The sequence below is a fragment of the Lupinus angustifolius genome, chromosome LG02 (assembly GCF_001865875.1).
Source record: "Lupinus angustifolius cultivar Tanjil chromosome LG02, LupAngTanjil_v1.0, whole genome shotgun sequence".
In the NCBI taxonomy this organism is placed as follows: Eukaryota; Viridiplantae; Streptophyta; class Magnoliopsida; order Fabales; family Fabaceae; genus Lupinus; species Lupinus angustifolius.
The window spans coordinates 21,911,353-21,929,014 of record NC_032010.1 but is presented as its reverse complement, the minus strand read 5'-3'; the positions used below and the strand labels follow the sequence as shown (position 1 = coordinate 21,929,014).

General features: G+C 32.2%; 4 protein-coding genes and 1 long non-coding RNA gene across 6 annotated transcripts in view; 2 read left to right on the top strand and 3 right to left on the bottom strand.

Annotated features, from left to right (window-relative positions):
- Window positions 672-17,662, top strand: part of LOC109339502 (auxin response factor 8-like) — a 26,875-nt gene continuing 9,884 nt past the window's right edge. The window contains exons 1-7 of the mRNA XM_019576961.1: window positions 672-691; window positions 14,493-14,649; window positions 14,854-14,969; window positions 15,160-15,258; window positions 15,357-15,413; window positions 15,516-15,671; window positions 15,748-15,832. Of these exons, the coding sequence (XP_019432506.1) occupies window positions 14,607-14,649; window positions 14,854-14,969; window positions 15,160-15,258; window positions 15,357-15,413; window positions 15,516-15,671; window positions 15,748-15,832 (556 nt within the window). The 5' untranslated portion in view covers window positions 672-691; window positions 14,493-14,606. The remainder of the gene's footprint in view (window positions 692-14,492; window positions 14,650-14,853; window positions 14,970-15,159; window positions 15,259-15,356; window positions 15,414-15,515; window positions 15,672-15,747; window positions 15,833-17,662) is intronic.
- On the top strand, window positions 3,647-5,396 carry LOC109339534 (CASP-like protein 2A2). Its single transcript, XM_019576990.1, has 3 exons — window positions 3,647-3,954; window positions 4,355-4,472; window positions 4,973-5,396. The coding sequence occupies exons 1-3, from the start codon at window positions 3,737-3,739 to the stop codon at window positions 5,225-5,227; spliced, it is 591 nt and encodes a 196-aa protein (XP_019432535.1). The 5' UTR covers window positions 3,647-3,736; the 3' UTR covers window positions 5,228-5,396.
- Window positions 3,907-17,662, bottom strand: part of LOC109339559 — an 18,456-nt gene continuing 4,700 nt past the window's right edge. The window contains exons 2-3 of the long non-coding RNA XR_002106683.1: window positions 4,177-4,184; window positions 3,907-4,011 (exon numbers count right to left, since the gene is read on the bottom strand). This is a non-coding gene — a long non-coding RNA (uncharacterized LOC109339559). The remainder of the gene's footprint in view (window positions 4,012-4,176; window positions 4,185-17,662) is intronic.
- LOC109339548 (microsomal glutathione S-transferase 3-like) lies at window positions 5,568-7,566 on the bottom strand. Of its 2 annotated transcripts, XR_002106678.1 has the most exons (5): window positions 7,320-7,566; window positions 7,156-7,231; window positions 6,331-6,503; window positions 5,954-6,143; window positions 5,568-5,905 (listed from the first exon to the last, which is right to left on the bottom strand). XR_002106678.1 is itself a non-coding variant. In XM_019577009.1 (4 exons), the coding sequence occupies exons 1-4, from the start codon at window positions 7,436-7,438 to the stop codon at window positions 6,056-6,058; spliced, it is 456 nt and encodes a 151-aa protein (XP_019432554.1). In that variant the 5' UTR covers window positions 7,439-7,566; the 3' UTR covers window positions 5,568-6,055. The 2 variants fall into 2 exon arrangements, 1 of the variants encoding a protein (XP_019432554.1); XM_019577009.1 differs by having other exon boundaries at window positions 5,568-6,143.
- Window positions 8,034-9,814, bottom strand: LOC109339540 (microsomal glutathione S-transferase 3-like). Its single transcript, XM_019576995.1, has 4 exons — window positions 9,661-9,814; window positions 9,499-9,574; window positions 8,716-8,888; window positions 8,034-8,527 (listed from the first exon to the last, which is right to left on the bottom strand). Exons 1-4 carry the CDS (start codon window positions 9,777-9,779, stop codon window positions 8,437-8,439), a joined length of 459 nt encoding a protein of 152 aa, XP_019432540.1. The 5' UTR covers window positions 9,780-9,814; the 3' UTR covers window positions 8,034-8,436.

The window sequence follows — 17,662 nt, the reverse complement described above, 5'->3', positions numbered from 1 at the left end:
CAAAATTGCAATTATCTAGATCAATCTAATGAAAGCGACTTTGTTTTATTGGTTGTTCCTTTTTTTTTATGATTCCTTATCCAACACAATCTACATACAACCCTACATATCCGAATTGAATGAAAATTTACTAGAGGTTAAAACTTTATGATGTGTTCTCCCGTTGAGAAAGGTTGAATTTTATACTATATTTAATTTCTTTATTAATAGAAGTGTTTTTTTGTAAACATTATTAATGGAAGTACTTGATATGTATAGAAATTTGATGAAGTGAATGACTAAGGAATTACTTAATAACTATGTTTAGTTAATCACTAATGAATTACTTAATTTAGTTAATGACTAATGAATTACTTATGTTTAGTTTATAATAAATTCATGCAGCATTAACTAAGTGCAAAAACAATCGTGTGTTTCGGTGAGCATTTTCAAAGCATGATTCAGAATAAAATGGACTTAAATTTGTAATATCAATGATCATTAAAATTGAATCTAACTTCAAGTAATTCATGTTTAAATTTTTTATTTAAAAAGTCAAGTTTTGGTAAAATTTCATCGTTAATGTTTTGACTAAATACAAATGCTATATTTTCTCATAATTTGCCAACATGATTTTAGAGATTCCAAACATGATTTTATAATTTTGTTGAACGTGTTAACATGAAGTGCCAAACATGCAAAGAATATATGGGTTGATATATATTCAAGAATGAAACTTTACGTATGAATTTTTAGGTGTAGATCACATGCACACAAAATTTTAATATTATGTTCCATAATTTTTTAAGACATCACATTAATTGTTCAATGTCAATGTATTTTCAGTTATTACGTAAAAATCAAAATGATAACTTTTTTTTGCAGTCAAAATGATAGATTAAACGATAAGAAAGGTGTGGGCATAAAATAAATTAATTATGTCCAACAAGTTTATTAAAGGTAACATTACATAGGCATCAATCTATTAAATGATGTAAGGTTTTATTAGATTTCTAAAAAAAATAAAAGAGTCATTCAATTTTTTGGGAAGAAACAGCCACACGCTTTAAAATGAATTAATTCATTATCCATAAGTAATAGAATATTTTTGAAAGTACAAAAAAAATACATAATAAAGTGGATAATACTCCATGGGAGAGCTTTTTACGTTAGTACTTTCTAATTTTGTCGTGGGCTCTTAAGATTCTTTAAGAAAGAAACAAGTTTCAATTAAAGCAAAATGTGGGGTAAATGTACTATATATGAATATATCTACCATATCTGGAAAAAATATCTCATAACAATTCGAAATAATTTGTTTTATTACACAATGAGGGCTTATCTCATTATAAAGTTGGTCCATATATTAATTTACTTTTAAAAACATTGATGGGTTTATTAATGAATCAATTCTTATCTCTAAAAAGAATGGACAACAATGAGAAGATTGTAACCTACTTCCCCTTTTTGCTTTATGATTTGTCCTCTACAAATAAGTGTATACCAACCATAGAGAAGTAGGACATGCCTTCTTTTATAAGGTGGAATTACAAAAAATATCTATTATATTATCGAATGTAAAATCTTTTAATTGTCAGTGTAAAAATTTATATACAATCAATACATAAAACGTAAATAATATATGATACAGTAACAATATATAAAACTCATATATTGCATACATTTTTTTGGCTCATGTTGCACCAACATTTCATTAACCAGGCCCCAGATCCAGGTCATGGCTGCTTCGGCTTTAACTTTCTTTATTCAGGAGCTTTTCTTTGACCACACTGCTAAAAAGGTTTTATGGTTCATTGCGTTTATGGCCATCATTAAGAACAAAAACAAAAACCAATAATGGTTAATAACTGACTCCTTAAAATAATGCCAAAATAGTGTTAAATGTTGGATACTCATTTGTCTGTATGGAAAAAATATTGTAGTGGAGACAAAACTTATTTTTCATATATCATCCAACTTTTATTTGTACATACATATTAACATGGATTAATCTCAATATATCAGAATCTTTCATATAGATAAAAAAGAAGAAAGTTATTGAGCCATCAAATTAGAAAGAGTAATGTATTTAAACTTTAAATAAATCAAACCTTTTAAGACTAAGAGGGATGTATGACGAGGATGTGCAATAAATAGAGAGTGATCCACACATAAAAAGCACATGGTGGTCCACAAATAAAAATATATAAGGACAAAACCATGGTTAGGAATGCATGTGTTTGATGGTTACCTTAATCCTATCTTGAGTTGAAGAGTAGAAAGAAAAAAAAGAGAATGGATAAAAAGAGAAACATTAGAAATATAATAGATTTTTGTATTATTTAATATTAGAGAAAGAAAAAAATAAGAGAAAAATGTAAATATAAATTTTTGAATGACAAAAATATTCCTACAAAAAAGAATATGAAAAAATATTTTATTTTTAATTAAAAATTTAAGAACTATAACTTTAAAAAGTTTATTGTACAAATTATATTATTGTAATTTTAAAAAAATGTTTATCAAGTAAGAAAATATAAAAAAATTAATGTTGGATAAGTTGTATAAATAAATAATAATAATATAATATAGAGTGATTAAAAATGTTTTGATCATTTCACTTACCTTCTTACTTTCTCGTCACGTATAGAGAGAAAGAGTTTTGGTAAATCTCTTCTACATTTTACTTCTCTTTTATCTTCTCTACACTAAATATAAGATATTCTTCATTTCTTTCCGCTCCTCTTTTCACTTTCTCTTTCTACTCTACTAAAAGGGGTAAAAGCTTAGTGAATTATTATTACCTAGTAAAATTCTAGGATAGTTAAGATGTAACTACATCCTTCTTAAAAAAAACTAGCAATAAATGAGGATGGTCCTTGAGCTTTTATCCATATACTTAATTATGAAAGGACAAAACTTAGGTATAGTATCTCATATATAAGTGATACTGGTAACCAATTATAAGTGGATACATATAATTTTTTTCACTTATAATTGGTCACTGGTATCATTTGTACATAAGGTATCATTTGTACATAAGGTACTAACCTAAGTTTTGTTTATTATTAAAAACTTTTGGTAAATCATGAAGTAAGTCTTTTGACTAGTGTTTGATAGGCCACAACAAGATGAAATGATGTTGTATTTATTTTCTTTGATTGCACGCCAACATGCTACATATCATGTTCCATCTTAGTTTTATCATGGAGTCATGGTGTGATGTCCCCTTCCAAAATGTGTCCATGATTTTCATTACTCACAACCATCACTTATTCACTTTATCACATCACATTCACCTAGACACTGCCCTTTCTCTTTTGGTGAAAACCATCCTGAACTTGAGATTGACACATGGACAAAGAAGGTGACTATAAATATGATAGACACCAATGAAAGGAATGGAATGGCCTTATCATCATGGTAACTAGTTTGCCTCAATATTAATGGGGCCATTTAATGCTAACTACATTTGTGGGGCTTTTTCCTTATATATTATTGGAAAACACATCTTCTGCCCTATAATATATGTTATTTTATGTGTTATGAGTTATGATTGATCATAAAAATAATTAATAATTATATTTTTAATTTAAATGCATTTTCTTTAACCAATCACAGTCCATAACACATGAAGTGACACATGTCGTGGGACAGAGGATGAACTTTCATCACATTGATGCATACATAATGGAACTGAGCCAGAACCATAAACATAGCTAAAAACCTTGGTAGCTACATAGAATAACAAAAAAATATGAAGAAAGGAAGTGGAGTTGAAGCAACAAGATCTTCCATGCAGTTGACAGTATCTGATGAGGAATTTGAAGGCAACAGCAGCATCCTATGCACTGTGGAGACCTTCATGCGTTTGCTTCCTATTGGTCTATGTGTAACAGCACTTGTCATTATGCTCAAGAACTCTGAGGAAAATGAGTATGGCTCTGTTGCTTACACTGACATTGGAGCTTTCAGGTACCAATCTTAAGTGCATGCCTCATACACTTATCTGTTCTTTTTTCTTTTCCTTTTCTTAAAAAAAAGCTGGAAATACAAACATGACTCTGGTTTTGAGATGAGGTTGTGGTTTGTGAGAAAGAACTTTGGTTGCTGAAAACTATTTTTTTGGTATAACCATAGTTATTTTCTCAAGTAAAAAACTAATCTCTTTTGGGATGTGTGGTTGGCGCTCCCAACAAGTGTCACTCCGAGTAATCGAACATTTGACATTTTGGGATTCAGTGGGGCCGTACAATAGTATACCAACTTACAAAATGAGATATTGTGTTAATTATTAATGAAGATCAGAGTCAGAGTATATAGCAATAATGAACCAAAGACTCTTGTTTTAGTGTCTGGGTTTTGCATGTTGCAGGTATATGGTGCATGCCAATGGCATTTGTGCTGGTTACTCATTAATTTCAGCAGTCATTGTAGCTTTGCGTCGTCCTTCCACCATACCCAGAGCTTGGACTTTCTTTGTGCTTGACCAGGTGACCTTGCTTGTTTCTTTTGTGGATGCTAATGATAGTAATGATTCAGATTTGTTACCAGAAAAGAAAAGGTTTAATTACTCTGTAAATCACTGTAATTTCTAGGGAAATTCAAATAGGTCCTTCAAGTTAAAAATATGTATTACAACTGAGTCCTAATACACATCTTTGTTACAAAATCAAATCACAAGTTGATACCATAATGAGGAATTGACATAGGATGATGTTACTGCTACACATACATTGAAACTACACTCATTAAGTATTCATATAAGCTGTAGGAGCAAACATTGAAAAGAGGAGTCTATATGTAATGAATATCATATATGCTGTACATGACACATAATTCAATAGAAGTTTTATTTTTTCTGTATATTTTGGCTTTTATTTAGGGAAATTGAAGCAGGGTCAAGACCATTTTGCCCATACATATATAGGTTAATAAAATAATACCCTGAAAAGTTCAAGGAATTAAAGTATCTTGTTCATTGTGTCCCTAGGTGCTAACCTATCTAATCCTGGCTGCTGGAGCTGTGTCAGCAGAGGTGCTGTACCTGGCTGAGAAGGGAGACACTTCAACAGCTTGGAGCTCAGCTTGTGGGTCTTTTGGTCAATTTTGTCACAAAGTCACAGCATCAACAGCTATCACATTTTTTGCAGTGGTTTGTTATGTGGTTCTTTCACTTATCTCCTCATACAAGCTATTCAGCAAGTATGATGCACCAGCACCATTGACCAACCCCGCTAAAGCCTAAGACATTGCCGCTTTCCATGGCCGAACCAAAATTATGTGCTTCTGATGTTTACATTGTGTGCATGCTCCTAATGTGTATGAAGTGGATACAGTCAAACTTAGTTTAAGATTAAGACATCTTTATCATGTATGGCCTGTTATCATGTTTGGTTTCAACTTTCTTCAATTGATCCCTGGTATCATGAACTTTAAGTGCTTTGAAATTAAATAACTTCATCACTAAGTTAAATTTAATTACAGATTGTAACTCATATAGCACACCCCCACCCCTTACATGATGAGAAGAAACAGTATGTTTCACTTTCATGTGCGAGTAGGAATCAATTTTTGTTATGCTCATTTTAGTAAATTGCACATAAATCATCATTGGTCTTGTTGGACTAAAGTCAGAAGATCACACAATACACTGATGAATGCTTCACATTCTAATCCAACTTGCCCTTGCTGTGAGAAACTGAGGCCACTAAAGGAGTCTAATGTGTTTGGTACTTTGGTTTCCTGGTTGGACCACTAAAGGAAACCAAAATAATACCCCAAAACTCCAAACTTAAAAAACCAGAAACAGAACAATAATACAATCTAGCTATCTGATTGAAGAGTTGGGATAACAAATTACAATGATCCATATTCGAACCACCTTGCTGAAACTCCAAACTTGACAATACTGTAGGTACAAAGGCTAGTGAGATCAGACACGAAACACACTTGAACCTACATTATTCACTTCTAGTCCTTTCAATTGTTATTTAACAATTCGCCAGATATTGTCAAAAGGATATGACAACATTAAAAGTCAAAGCAATAAACTCCTAAACCTGAAAGGAAGGCATCAGGGGATGGCAGGTTGAGCGAGAAGTGTCCATGCAAGTGAGAGTGTGCACACCATAAGACCCAGTAGTGCAACCAAATGAAGTCCCCTGTGAGCAAATTGATTAAGTTATGCAGTTAGTAAAAATGAAGCAATTATGGTCAATTGTAGATTCCAATCACTTAACCATTCATGAGTTTTTTCCACTTATGAGAACAAAAACCACTTTGTTTTAAACATATTATATTCTATTTTAAGAAAAATAAAATAAACAAAGCAAAGCAAAAGGAGCAGACTTGGACTGGAGACGGTTCTCGGGTTCGCCGGTGGCATAGCCAGTGAAGTAAAAATACCGAGCAACAGTGTGAAGCAACCCAAGAGCAGTACAAATAAACGGGTGCTTCAATCCTCCCAAAATCATAAGCAAGAAGAAGATGGGCATCGTTTCAAGAGAGTTCTGGTGCCCTCTCTGCAGTTGCCAAAATACAGAGAATATTAGTCCAGATGGTAAGTGATTAGTAAATAATCCACTATTCCCTCGTTTTGTATCCCCTTTAAGATCACACAATTCTGTCATTGAGTATGGTTATGTGTGATAGCATCAACTAAAAGCATGCAAATCGATCTTTAACAAGGCATATCTCTATTACTGTACTACTTCACACATGTAAACAATTGATATGCAATCCTAATATTTTCCACCTAAGAATTGCGCCTCTAATTTACATAAGCCATGTAACCTGCACCACATAGTGCAGTAGAAGCTGCTGGGCTGCATCTGTGAAGAAAGGCATAGTTTGCCACATGAGACAACAGCAATAACAATCAAACTTTTTTCTGATTAGATGGGGTCGACGACATGGATCACGTACAAGTAGTCATAATTCGACCATCTGATACACCTTACAAAAGTGGGTCATGCCATTTTGCTCACAGCCCAAAGGAATTTGGGATAACGGATTCAAGTTGTGTTGTGCTCACATATGACATAAGTTTAGTATGTTTTGGCATAAACCAACCAATAAGCAAAAACACTTGATTTTATTAATTAACCCATAAGAAACATCAAAAAGTAAAACATAACACAAAATTTTCAGAATTGAGCAACAAAATAAGTAGACCTGAACGCAGTTGAAGATCTTGGCATGTTCATTTTCGGACTCAGAAGCATAAAGGGTGGGATAAGGCACGTTATACCTATGGGGAAATTCAACAAACATATTGTGAACAAAAACACCAACAAATGGAAAAAGGAACAAAAAAACAAAATAAAAATAAAAATTACGTCTTGCGAGCCTTGCCCACTTGAAAACCCATGTAGAAATTGAGGAAGCAGTAAAGAACAAGAACGATGGCAACTAAACCATAGTATTTTGGAAGCAATTCAATGACTGAGACCACCATTTTTGGGTGATGTGGGTTTGTTGATTTTCAGCAATGAAAATGGGTTCTGCTATGTGTAATATTAGTATACGATATTGTTGTTTTGAATGTTTCAACGAATATAAAATAGATAAATACTTTTTCCATAATAAATAAAATAGTTACGTTCTGGTTTCTGAAGTGCTTCATCTCTCAACACACTTTGCATCCGTGGTGAATGTGGGATTTTTTATTTATCAAATTGTTATTTACAATTCCTAGTTGTGCAAATGTTCATGCTGTGTAATGGAGTTTGGATAGAGTTCACATGGGGGAAAACATTAGTTGATTCCCTAAAGACAGATCAAAGCATCTCAATATCCAAAATTTTATAATTACATTATTGTCAATTTGTTATTGTTAGTTAGAATTTTAAAAGAATGATAAAACATTATTCTTGCATAAACATTATTCCCTTATAACTTCCAATAATAGTATAAGTGATTTTAATTTACATAACTTCAACAGTATGTTAAATTTCATGACAGATTATCCCTCATACAGCCCACCCCATCATAATGAGAAGATATAGTATGATTCCATCTCATCCGAATCAATCAAATTTTGTTATTGTTCATTTTAGTACATTGTATATTAAAGTATCATTCATCTGGTTAAACAAGAGTCAGAAGATCACAAAATACATTGATGAGTGCTCCACATTTCAACTCAACATGTCCTTGGAGTGTTGAACCACTGCAGGAAACCAAAATAACACCCCAAAACTCCAAATTTATAAATCCAGAAACAGGGCAGCAATATAATCTAGCTATCTGATTGAATAGTCAGGATCACAAATTACAATGATCCATATTCAAACCACCTAGCCAGAACTCCAGCTTGACCTTATTGTACTACAAAGGTTAGAGACAAAATCAAACACAAAACAAACTTGAAACTACATTATTTGTTCCTTGACAAAAGGGTATGGCAACATAAAAATGTCATAGCAATGAACTACAAAATCTCATAGGACAGCATCAAGGGCTAACAGGCTGATTGATAAGAGTCCACCCAAATGAAATTGTGCAAAACATAAGACCTAGTATAGCAAGGAAATGAAATCCTCCCCTGCAAGAATATTGATTAATTTAAACAATTAGTAGAAATCAAACAATTTTGGTTAATTTTAGATTTCATTCACTTAACTATTCATGATTTTTTTCCTCTTATGGAAATAAAAATCACTTTTGTCATAAGTATGTTGTATTCTCTTTATAGACAGAAGAAGAAAAAAAAGCAAAGCAAAAGGAGCAAACCCGTGCTTGAGACGGTTGTTGGGTTCACCGGTAGCATAGCCTGTGAAGTAAAAATACCGAGCGACATTGTGAAGCAATCCAAGGGCAGTACTGATTAAGGGGTGCTTCAAGCCTCCCAAGACCATCAGCGTGAAGAAGATGGGCATGGTTTCAAGAGAGTTTTGATGCCCTCTCTGCACTAGCCAAAACACACAATATTAGTTCAGTTGGTTAGTGATTAGTTCCTTTTTTCCCTACTAAACTTTTGAATATCCAGACACCACATTGGCATCAACTAATCCAAATTTGAGTCGGAAAAGACCACAAGAGATACAAAGCCCTTGCAACCAAGTTTTTTAGCGTAGCCATATTCCAAAATTCTTGAATTCAAGACCTTTGGTTAAGCTTCAACAACTCTATACCAGGTAATCTTCTTGTTTAATGGTAGTGAATAGTGATTAGTCAATTGATTATCATCTCTAGTTTTTATGCATTATGCATGCAAATCAATCTTTAACACATATATATCTCTACTAGTACTACTTCACACATGTCAAAATTTGATATGCAATCTTAAGATTCCATCTCTCTTCTAATTTATATAAGTTATGTACCAGGAATAGATTATCTCATCAACTTGTGAGTTATCTATTTCCTCTCTACTCTGTTATGTGCTTCAACACACGTGAGGTAAATCACCCAATTAGCAAAAAACATGATTCTATTAACCAATCCAGAAGAAACATAAAAAAAACAAAAGATAACCCAAAATATTTGAAGACTGAACTAGAAAAAGAACAAGACCTGAATGCAGTTGAAGATCTTGGCATGTTTGTTTTCGGACTCAATAGCGTAAAGGGAAGGATAAGGTACGTTGTACCTGTGAGGAATTTCAACAAACATATTGTGAAGAAAAAAACACTTCCATGTAGTGATGAAAAACAGATAAAAAGACAGAAAAAATACTTCTTGCGAGCTTGGCCAACCAGAAAACCCAAATAGAAATGGAGGAAGCAATAGAGAACAAGAACAATGGCGACATAGCCATAGTCTTTTGGCAGCAATTCAAGGACTGAGACCACCATTTTTGGGTTAAGGTTTTTTTTGTTGTTGTTCTGAGCTTACATTCACTGTAGTTTTTCGTATAAATAGGAGTGTGTATGCTTAACATACAAGAAATACACCAATCTAAATCAGTTCTAAATTATTAAATGTTTTTATTGATCAAGACGAAGAGTAAATTTAAAAAATTTATACTTAAAATAAGTGAATTTCTCCTATCACTCAATTCATCATCAGGTGTTTATTCTTATTATTTGTTTGAATAATTTATGATACAGCCATAATAAACATATTTTTTTTTTCATTTTTTACATGTATCTTTAATTTACTCATCTGTTAAATATTAATGATATTTAAATTAATAAAGAATAATATTTATTTATGACAGATCATATATAAAAAGTTTATATTGACAATGCGTCATGTTAACTTCTGTGATATGGTGAAATACTCTTATGGTATTTATAATGTAATGTTTTTTAGGAAATTTTATATTTTTTATATATTATTTTAGGTTAATGAATGTGATTTCAATGTTATGTTTGCCCAATACTAATAGTAATAGGTGGGTTGGGAGAATGTACAAATTTGGTTCAAATTGTGAATAGGAAAATAAAATACCTAGGAGTTAATAAAAAATCTAGGCTTACATCTTTTTAAGAAATCAAATAAAAATAAATAAATCAATTTCCTTTAACGTTCTAGATGATAAGTCTATGGTTTTTATTTAATTATCCTTATTTAAAATTATTTTTTCTAGTTTCTATTATCTTTATCTGTTTTTAATTTCACATGCCATCTATTTTTTTCTAGATAATTTTCCAAATTCAGCTTTTCCAAAAAAAACTAATCTTGTCTCGTAGCTATTTTCTCTTAAATTCAAATCTCTATTTTTTTCATCCATCTTTCCTCTTTCGTCTCTCTTTTTCTTTTGTTTCCCTTTTTATTTTAACTATAGGACATGCTAGATTGGATATTCATGCTGTAAAATAAATTTATCCTCTTTCTAAATAATAGAACTTTTAAAATGTAAGTTACAGGAAAGTATTTATTTTTCTTCATAAGTCTAACTAAATAGTAGGGTGAATAGAAATGACATGTTCATCCGGTTTAGCTCAATCTGGTTGAACTTGAATATGGTTAAATTTTATCAAATATCGGACCGAATTTGGATTTAAAAATTAGATCCCGGGTTAAGAGACAGACATGGTTAAGTCTCACCGGTCTCATGGTCACTCACTCATTATATTTGTATTTGTGCTTATTCAATTGTGTATAAGGTAATGACATTTTTTTGTTTAAAGTATCATCGACTCTCTAATTTTTCATCATATATACATTATTAACAATATATATATATATATGTATAATTTCATATGTCAAACTGCATATACTTTATCTAAAATAGTATATGTTATATTTAATCGAGTCTATGGTCGGGTTAGGATTCAAATGCTGACCCGATCGACATTTAGGATAGAGTTAACTTTCGATGTAAGGGTTTGTTTGAGAGTTGAATCTTGGACGAGAATGAATGGAAATGGAAGGCTTGAGAGTCATGAAATATACTTGTGAAATGACTTCCAAACATTCCATTTCTCTTTTTTCTCTCCAAAATACAACTCTCAAACAAACCCTAAGATAACTCGATCAATATTTATGGTCGGACAATTGAGAAACAATACTCTAGTTAACAATCCATATTCAATCCTATTAAAAAAGGTTAAGTATGATGATTGGACATAATTGTTTTCACTATTTGTCTTTCTATACAAACGTTTGTGCAAATCAGTTGATTAATCATGTACAAAGAACTATATGGGATTTTTATTAAATTTTGTTTTTCAGAATGCGAAGTAGTCTAGAAATCAAGAAAGTTAACCTTTGTACATAAAGATATTAAAATCTTGCATTTTATAAATTTAAAAGTAATTATCATATATTAGGTAATGGTACGAAAGAAAGTGAAAGGAAAGACTAAGAACATTTTAAAATGGGTGATATTTTAGTTGTTTTGTAGGATAAAAATTAGAAAAAATGCATGTTTATGAAATAAGATAAATGAAGAAATAGTATAGATAAAATTAAGAACAATCATATATTTTTATTCTATTTTATTATCCTAATTGGAAAGAAAATTTTCCATATATACTGTATTTACTTTTTTATTTCCACCTTGTTTTTATCCGTTTCAGAAAAGGGAAAATAAAGGTCCAATTTTTAAAATACATATAAAAAAGGAAAAACATGATTTTCCTCTTTATGTGATTTAAGTAAGAATTTAATATAGATATTCCAATATTATAAGTGTTTTTCATATTAACAAATCATTCATCATTCATGTGTTAAAACAATCGATTTTTAAATAAAAATAACATAAATCAATAATAAATAATATATTAATACTATAAAAAAACTTACATTAATAGTATATAGACTTTAAACTCGACTAACATTATTTTTGGTAGTTGAGGCATAGAGCCAACGTGATATCTAGCATTCCAGATAATCACCTTGGAAAGTCCACCATAGTCGAAGAATATTACACATATTTTATTAATATAAAAATAATATGATTTTGAGAAAGAGATGGTGAGTTGACATTTCGATGATGGTCCACTCATTTGAAATTGATATGAATATTTTCTTGTTTCTCATTTATCCTAATGATTTTTCTCCATCCAAATTTTAAGCTGTCTCATGTTAGGGTTTCAAAATAAAGGATAAATAGACATGTGGGTGCAATATTTAAATATGTAAAATAAAAATATAAAACATAATCTTAGAAAAGGGAATGATAAACATAAAATTATGTGATTGCTTAAACTAAACATCCTTTGTTGGTTGTTTTACTTAAAAAAAAATATAAGTAAAAAAACATAATCTTCATTAAAAATTAAAACAGAAAAATAAAAAACAACATTAATTACATTAAAATATTTTAAACCATACCAAAACAACAAGTATATATGTACCAAAAAATTAACAAGTCTCTTAACCACTTAAATTTATTATGTAACACCTCAACATATATGTGGGGTGGCAATATAGGCCAGTCTAACCTTGCCTGATGCGCTAAAATGGGTTGATCTGATCAATCCTTATTGTTAAAAGGACTTAAAATGTTAGTTCAACTCATATTTGACAAGGTTGGCAGACCAACGAACTGACTCGTTTTTTTCTTCAAAACATACATTTATAATCAATTCAATCACAATTTCAAAAATAAATAATCATCACGCCTTATAAATGTCTTTTAAAACAAAAATTACAAAGCAAAGTACACAATCTTACAATAACATATCGATTTAGTTTACAACTTGTAAGTGTATTAAACTTTTAGGCTCATAGTTCAAAATAAAGCTTCTAACTCGTAAGTTTTAAACATTTGATGCTCTGTTAGAAGAATGTGTCTCTATTTTTCTATTACTATCATCATCAACGTCTTTCATATCTTTTTTATCATCTACATTATGTACATGTTCCGTTTGTGTATTTGTTTTGATTTTGAACCCTAAACTAAAGGACTAAACACATATTCCTAGTCTCCTTTTTTTAATGTTGGCATGCGGGGTAGCCCGACCCGACTTTCCATGGGCAGTCTAAAAAACGGACTTCCAAACTGGGTTGAATATGAGTTTTTGGGCTAAAATTCTAGTCTGACCTGCTAAAAATGTCAATCCAAACAGGATGACCTGTCTGACAAAGTCCATATTGTCATCCCTACTTATATGCTACCCATCAGGTTCATGAATTTACTAAGCGTGTCACATATTAAGCTTGAATATCCCTACAATATTTTATTTCCTCGAGAGTGAGACTCAAACTCACGACCTTACATACTTATAGTCATAACTTCTATTGAGTTGCTACCACTAAGTTATAATATTCCATTTTTTGTTTAACTTAATTACATTTGTCACCAATTTTTTAAAATCACACTTTTCATTCACACATGAATAATCGATATAATATATATATATATAATTAAAAATGATTTATATAAGTTTAAAAAATGGAGAGTAATTTGTCAAATTTCAATAAAACATGGTTAGTGTAATAATTTATCTATTATTTATTGTAAGATTTTTTCCTTATTATGACAACGACCCCGAAAGGTGGTGGCACATGCCTGCAGTCACATCAGACACAAACCTACCGTTATAAATCACACGTACCGTTAATCCAACGGCTGCCATTAATCCTATATAATACTATCAGAAATTCTCTCTCCTCTGCTCCAAATCCAGCTTGTTCGGGACCCATTAGATATGGCAAAGACACTCCTTTACTTTCTCTCTCTTTAATTCTCTCTCACTACTTCACTCCACTGTTCATTTCAACCCCAAAAATCGTAACTTGGGGTGTCTCAATCCGAAAGTGATAGACCATAAAAGTGGCCCTTTTCCTTCAACACTCACATCTTCTTTTCCAGCTTTTTTCATTCATTCATTCATATTCTTCATCTCTTTCTTGTCCCTTTCATGGCGACCTTGAACAACGTGCTACTCTTGTTGTTCTACCATTGGGTCCTTCCGTTTCTAGCTCATGTTCATTGTTTTGCTTCATATTTTTGCAAAAACAACTGAAAGTTACTTACTTCTCTTCTGTGTCATTGATGGGGTTCTGAATTTTAACTCATCATGTTGTGTTTCATGGATCCCTTTTTGGATTGTGTCTAGTTTTTGAGGTTGGTGGTGTTTTGTTTTGTGGGCATGGAGTGTAATGGGTTTAAGGAATGTAATGGGTTTAAGGAAATTGAAGATGCTGGCTCTGAGCTAGGGTCTTATGTATTTGTGTGATTGCTAAGTACATTGTCTTCAAAGGGGGGAAAAGTTTAAGGCTTTGATATGAATCTTTCAACATCAGGGTTGGGTCAGCAGGGACATGAAGGTATCCACCCCATTTTCGCTCCTTTTCCCTTTTTTAATTACTTAGCACCTTATTCTTATTCTTAGCTCATGAATTGGTAGGGCTTAAAGCTTTACATGTAGATAAATATTATGTCCCTTTCAACACCCCTTTTGTGTTTTCTTTAACATCCTTGTTAGTGTTTTTTGAATGATAATTTGATGTGTTGATGATATCATGGTGTAGGAGGGGAGAAGAAGTGTTTAAATTCTGAGCTATGGCATGCATGTGCGGGTCCATTGGTGTCCCTACCAACTGCAGGGACTCGTGTGGTTTACTTCCCTCAGGGTCATAGTGAGCAGGTGCTATGTGGTTAAACTCCATTTACTACTCTAATGGTCGATTCTTTCAATATATTCTTGTTTTCATAGTACGGAAGCTGCATAACTTTTCTTGCTAAATTGGGATTGAAAGCAATCCAATCTGATTAAATTTGGTAGATTTATGTGAAAGAAATTGAGCTGAATGTGTATTGAACAATAATGACTCTAGGTGTCTGCCACGACTAACAAAGAAATTGATGGGCACATACCCAATTATCCAAGCTTGCCACCTCAACTGATTTGCCAGCTTCACAATCTTACGATGCATGTCGGTATTATTATATCTTCAATCTATTTATGTTATTTTCTTAAGTTCACCTCCAATTCGAGTAAATATAGTCAACTAGAGCACATGTTAATTTTCAGGCAGATGTTGAAACTGATGAAGTGTATGCTCAAATGACGCTGCAGCCATTGACTCCGGTGTCCTGTTGTTCATTGGCAGCATGGTTTATTTTTAATCAGATTAGCCTTGTTTTTTTTGTTCTAGAGTTGAAATTGTGTGTTTTTGGATTATGTTTGTAGCAAGAGCAGAAGGATACATTTCTTCCTATGGAGTTGGGCATTCCAAGTAAGCAGCCTTCAAATTATTTTTGCAAGACATTAACCGCAAGTGACACCAGCACACATGGAGGATTCTCTGTTCCCCGTCGTGCGGCTGAAAAAGTTTTCCCTCCACTGGTAGTGTTCATATTTTTCCTTTGTGTTCCACTCTTGTTGGATATAGATTCATTGCTCTTCTATTTTGACTGTACAGGATTTCTCACTGCAACCACCTGCACAAGAACTAATTGCCAGGGATCTCCATGATGTCGAGTGGAAATTTCGGCATATTTTTCGGGGTAAGGTTTTAATTCTTTATTGACTTCATTCTTATTATCTTTTATTTTGTACTGTGAATCTATATTAGAATTTATTATTTGTTTGATTGCAATGGTCTGCTATTTTATACTTTCACGACTTGTGGATATGATGATTTTGAACTCTGCTGTATGCTAAAGTAGTAGCTTAAGTGTTGTAAGAGGATAAAGCATACGTGTCGTATTAAGTTAACTAAGTCTCATCGTACAACAGTGTCGCTTCACTGTCTCCATACTGTTAATCAGCAGTGAGATGGTTGATTGCAATGTTTTATTAGAATGGCTGCACCTAACTCAACCCCAAATGCTACTTCATAGGGCGAGGGTTGTCTAAGCCTTATGAGCATTGGCTCTTCCATCTGATGTGAGACTTATCATATTAGATTAGAGCCTGTGTTGCTTCCCAGGAAAATGCACCTATGCCATTATCTGTATATTAGAATAGATTGAAAGGTTCTTTGGTATGATATATTGAATAGGTATTTCAAAGTGGATACAAAAACTTAAGAAGGATGTCTACATTAAAGTAGTTAACCGGGCTTGACAAAATCTCATTCAACTTCATTTATGGAAACAGTTTTTTTTATGGAATACCAGGAGAATTAGTTAATAAACAATTCTTTTATTGTTGTTAAACTGCATTTTAATTTTTCTTTAATCCCAAGATAGATAGACACTTTGATCATATTGTGACTTATGTATTAACTGCTTATTAATACATCATATTTAGTATTCAAGCAGTGTCTGTCTATCTATTAATGACCTTGTAAACAATTCTGGAAGATAATCATACTCTGGAGTCAACTACATAATTATGGTTGAAACTTAACTTTTATCATCCATTGGACCTTACTTAACTCTTGAATTGTTGATCCTTCTCAATAAAACCATGGTTGTTGAAAGAACGAAGTAGTATCCCATATGCTTTCCGGCGAACCAATTAATGCTTCGATGTGAGAAGATGTCTTGGTAAGTGTCAGAAATTGGTAAGAGTTTTGTTCCTCTGGAAATAGGTAATTCATCAAGCATATCTTCAGAAACACATGCCTTCCTTCACACCTATGAGCATTAATTATCTCTATCATAAATGCTAATACTATCATTCTTAGAGTGGGACCTTCGCTAGGATCTTGAGACTCACGTTAGGCAAGTAGGCACCAGTGTCCGGTCTTAAATGACTTGAAGATATGGGAAATTGTACATCTATCAGATATATATTGATTGCCACATGTTAGCCATTTTCTTCTTCAAAATCATCTTTCATGAATTTGTGTGGAAAATTCATCACATTCAAAATCAAAAGTAATGTCAACTAGCACATAACCATATGATTTTAAAATCTTGGCTATCTCCAATAGTGACTGTCCACTGTTGTATCAAATACGAACCGAGAATTGTTATGGGCAAGCAAATGTGTTAGTGAAGTGATCAGATCTCCATAGTGTACATCCCATGAGGAACATGAATAATACCCTGATAAGGCTTAATCCAGGCCAAGGGTGACAAATGTATACAAAAGGTGAAAGAGGGGAGTTTGGTTGAAGTAAAATAACCAAACTTACCTATTATACCCTTGGGTAGTTAGGTGGTTATCTTTCTATTTCTATAAATAGGAAGTTGTTAAGGGAAGTTAGTTAGTTTTTTAGAGGGAAAGGTCACTGATTGAGGAATCAGTAACAGAGGAGGATCGAGGGATCCATTGTGCTCTATTTTCTTCTATTCTACATTCTAAATCAATAAAATTCTTCACTAGAACCCTAGCAGAATCAAATTGATTCTGGTTAGGGGCATTTCCTTTACAAATTCTTTCTT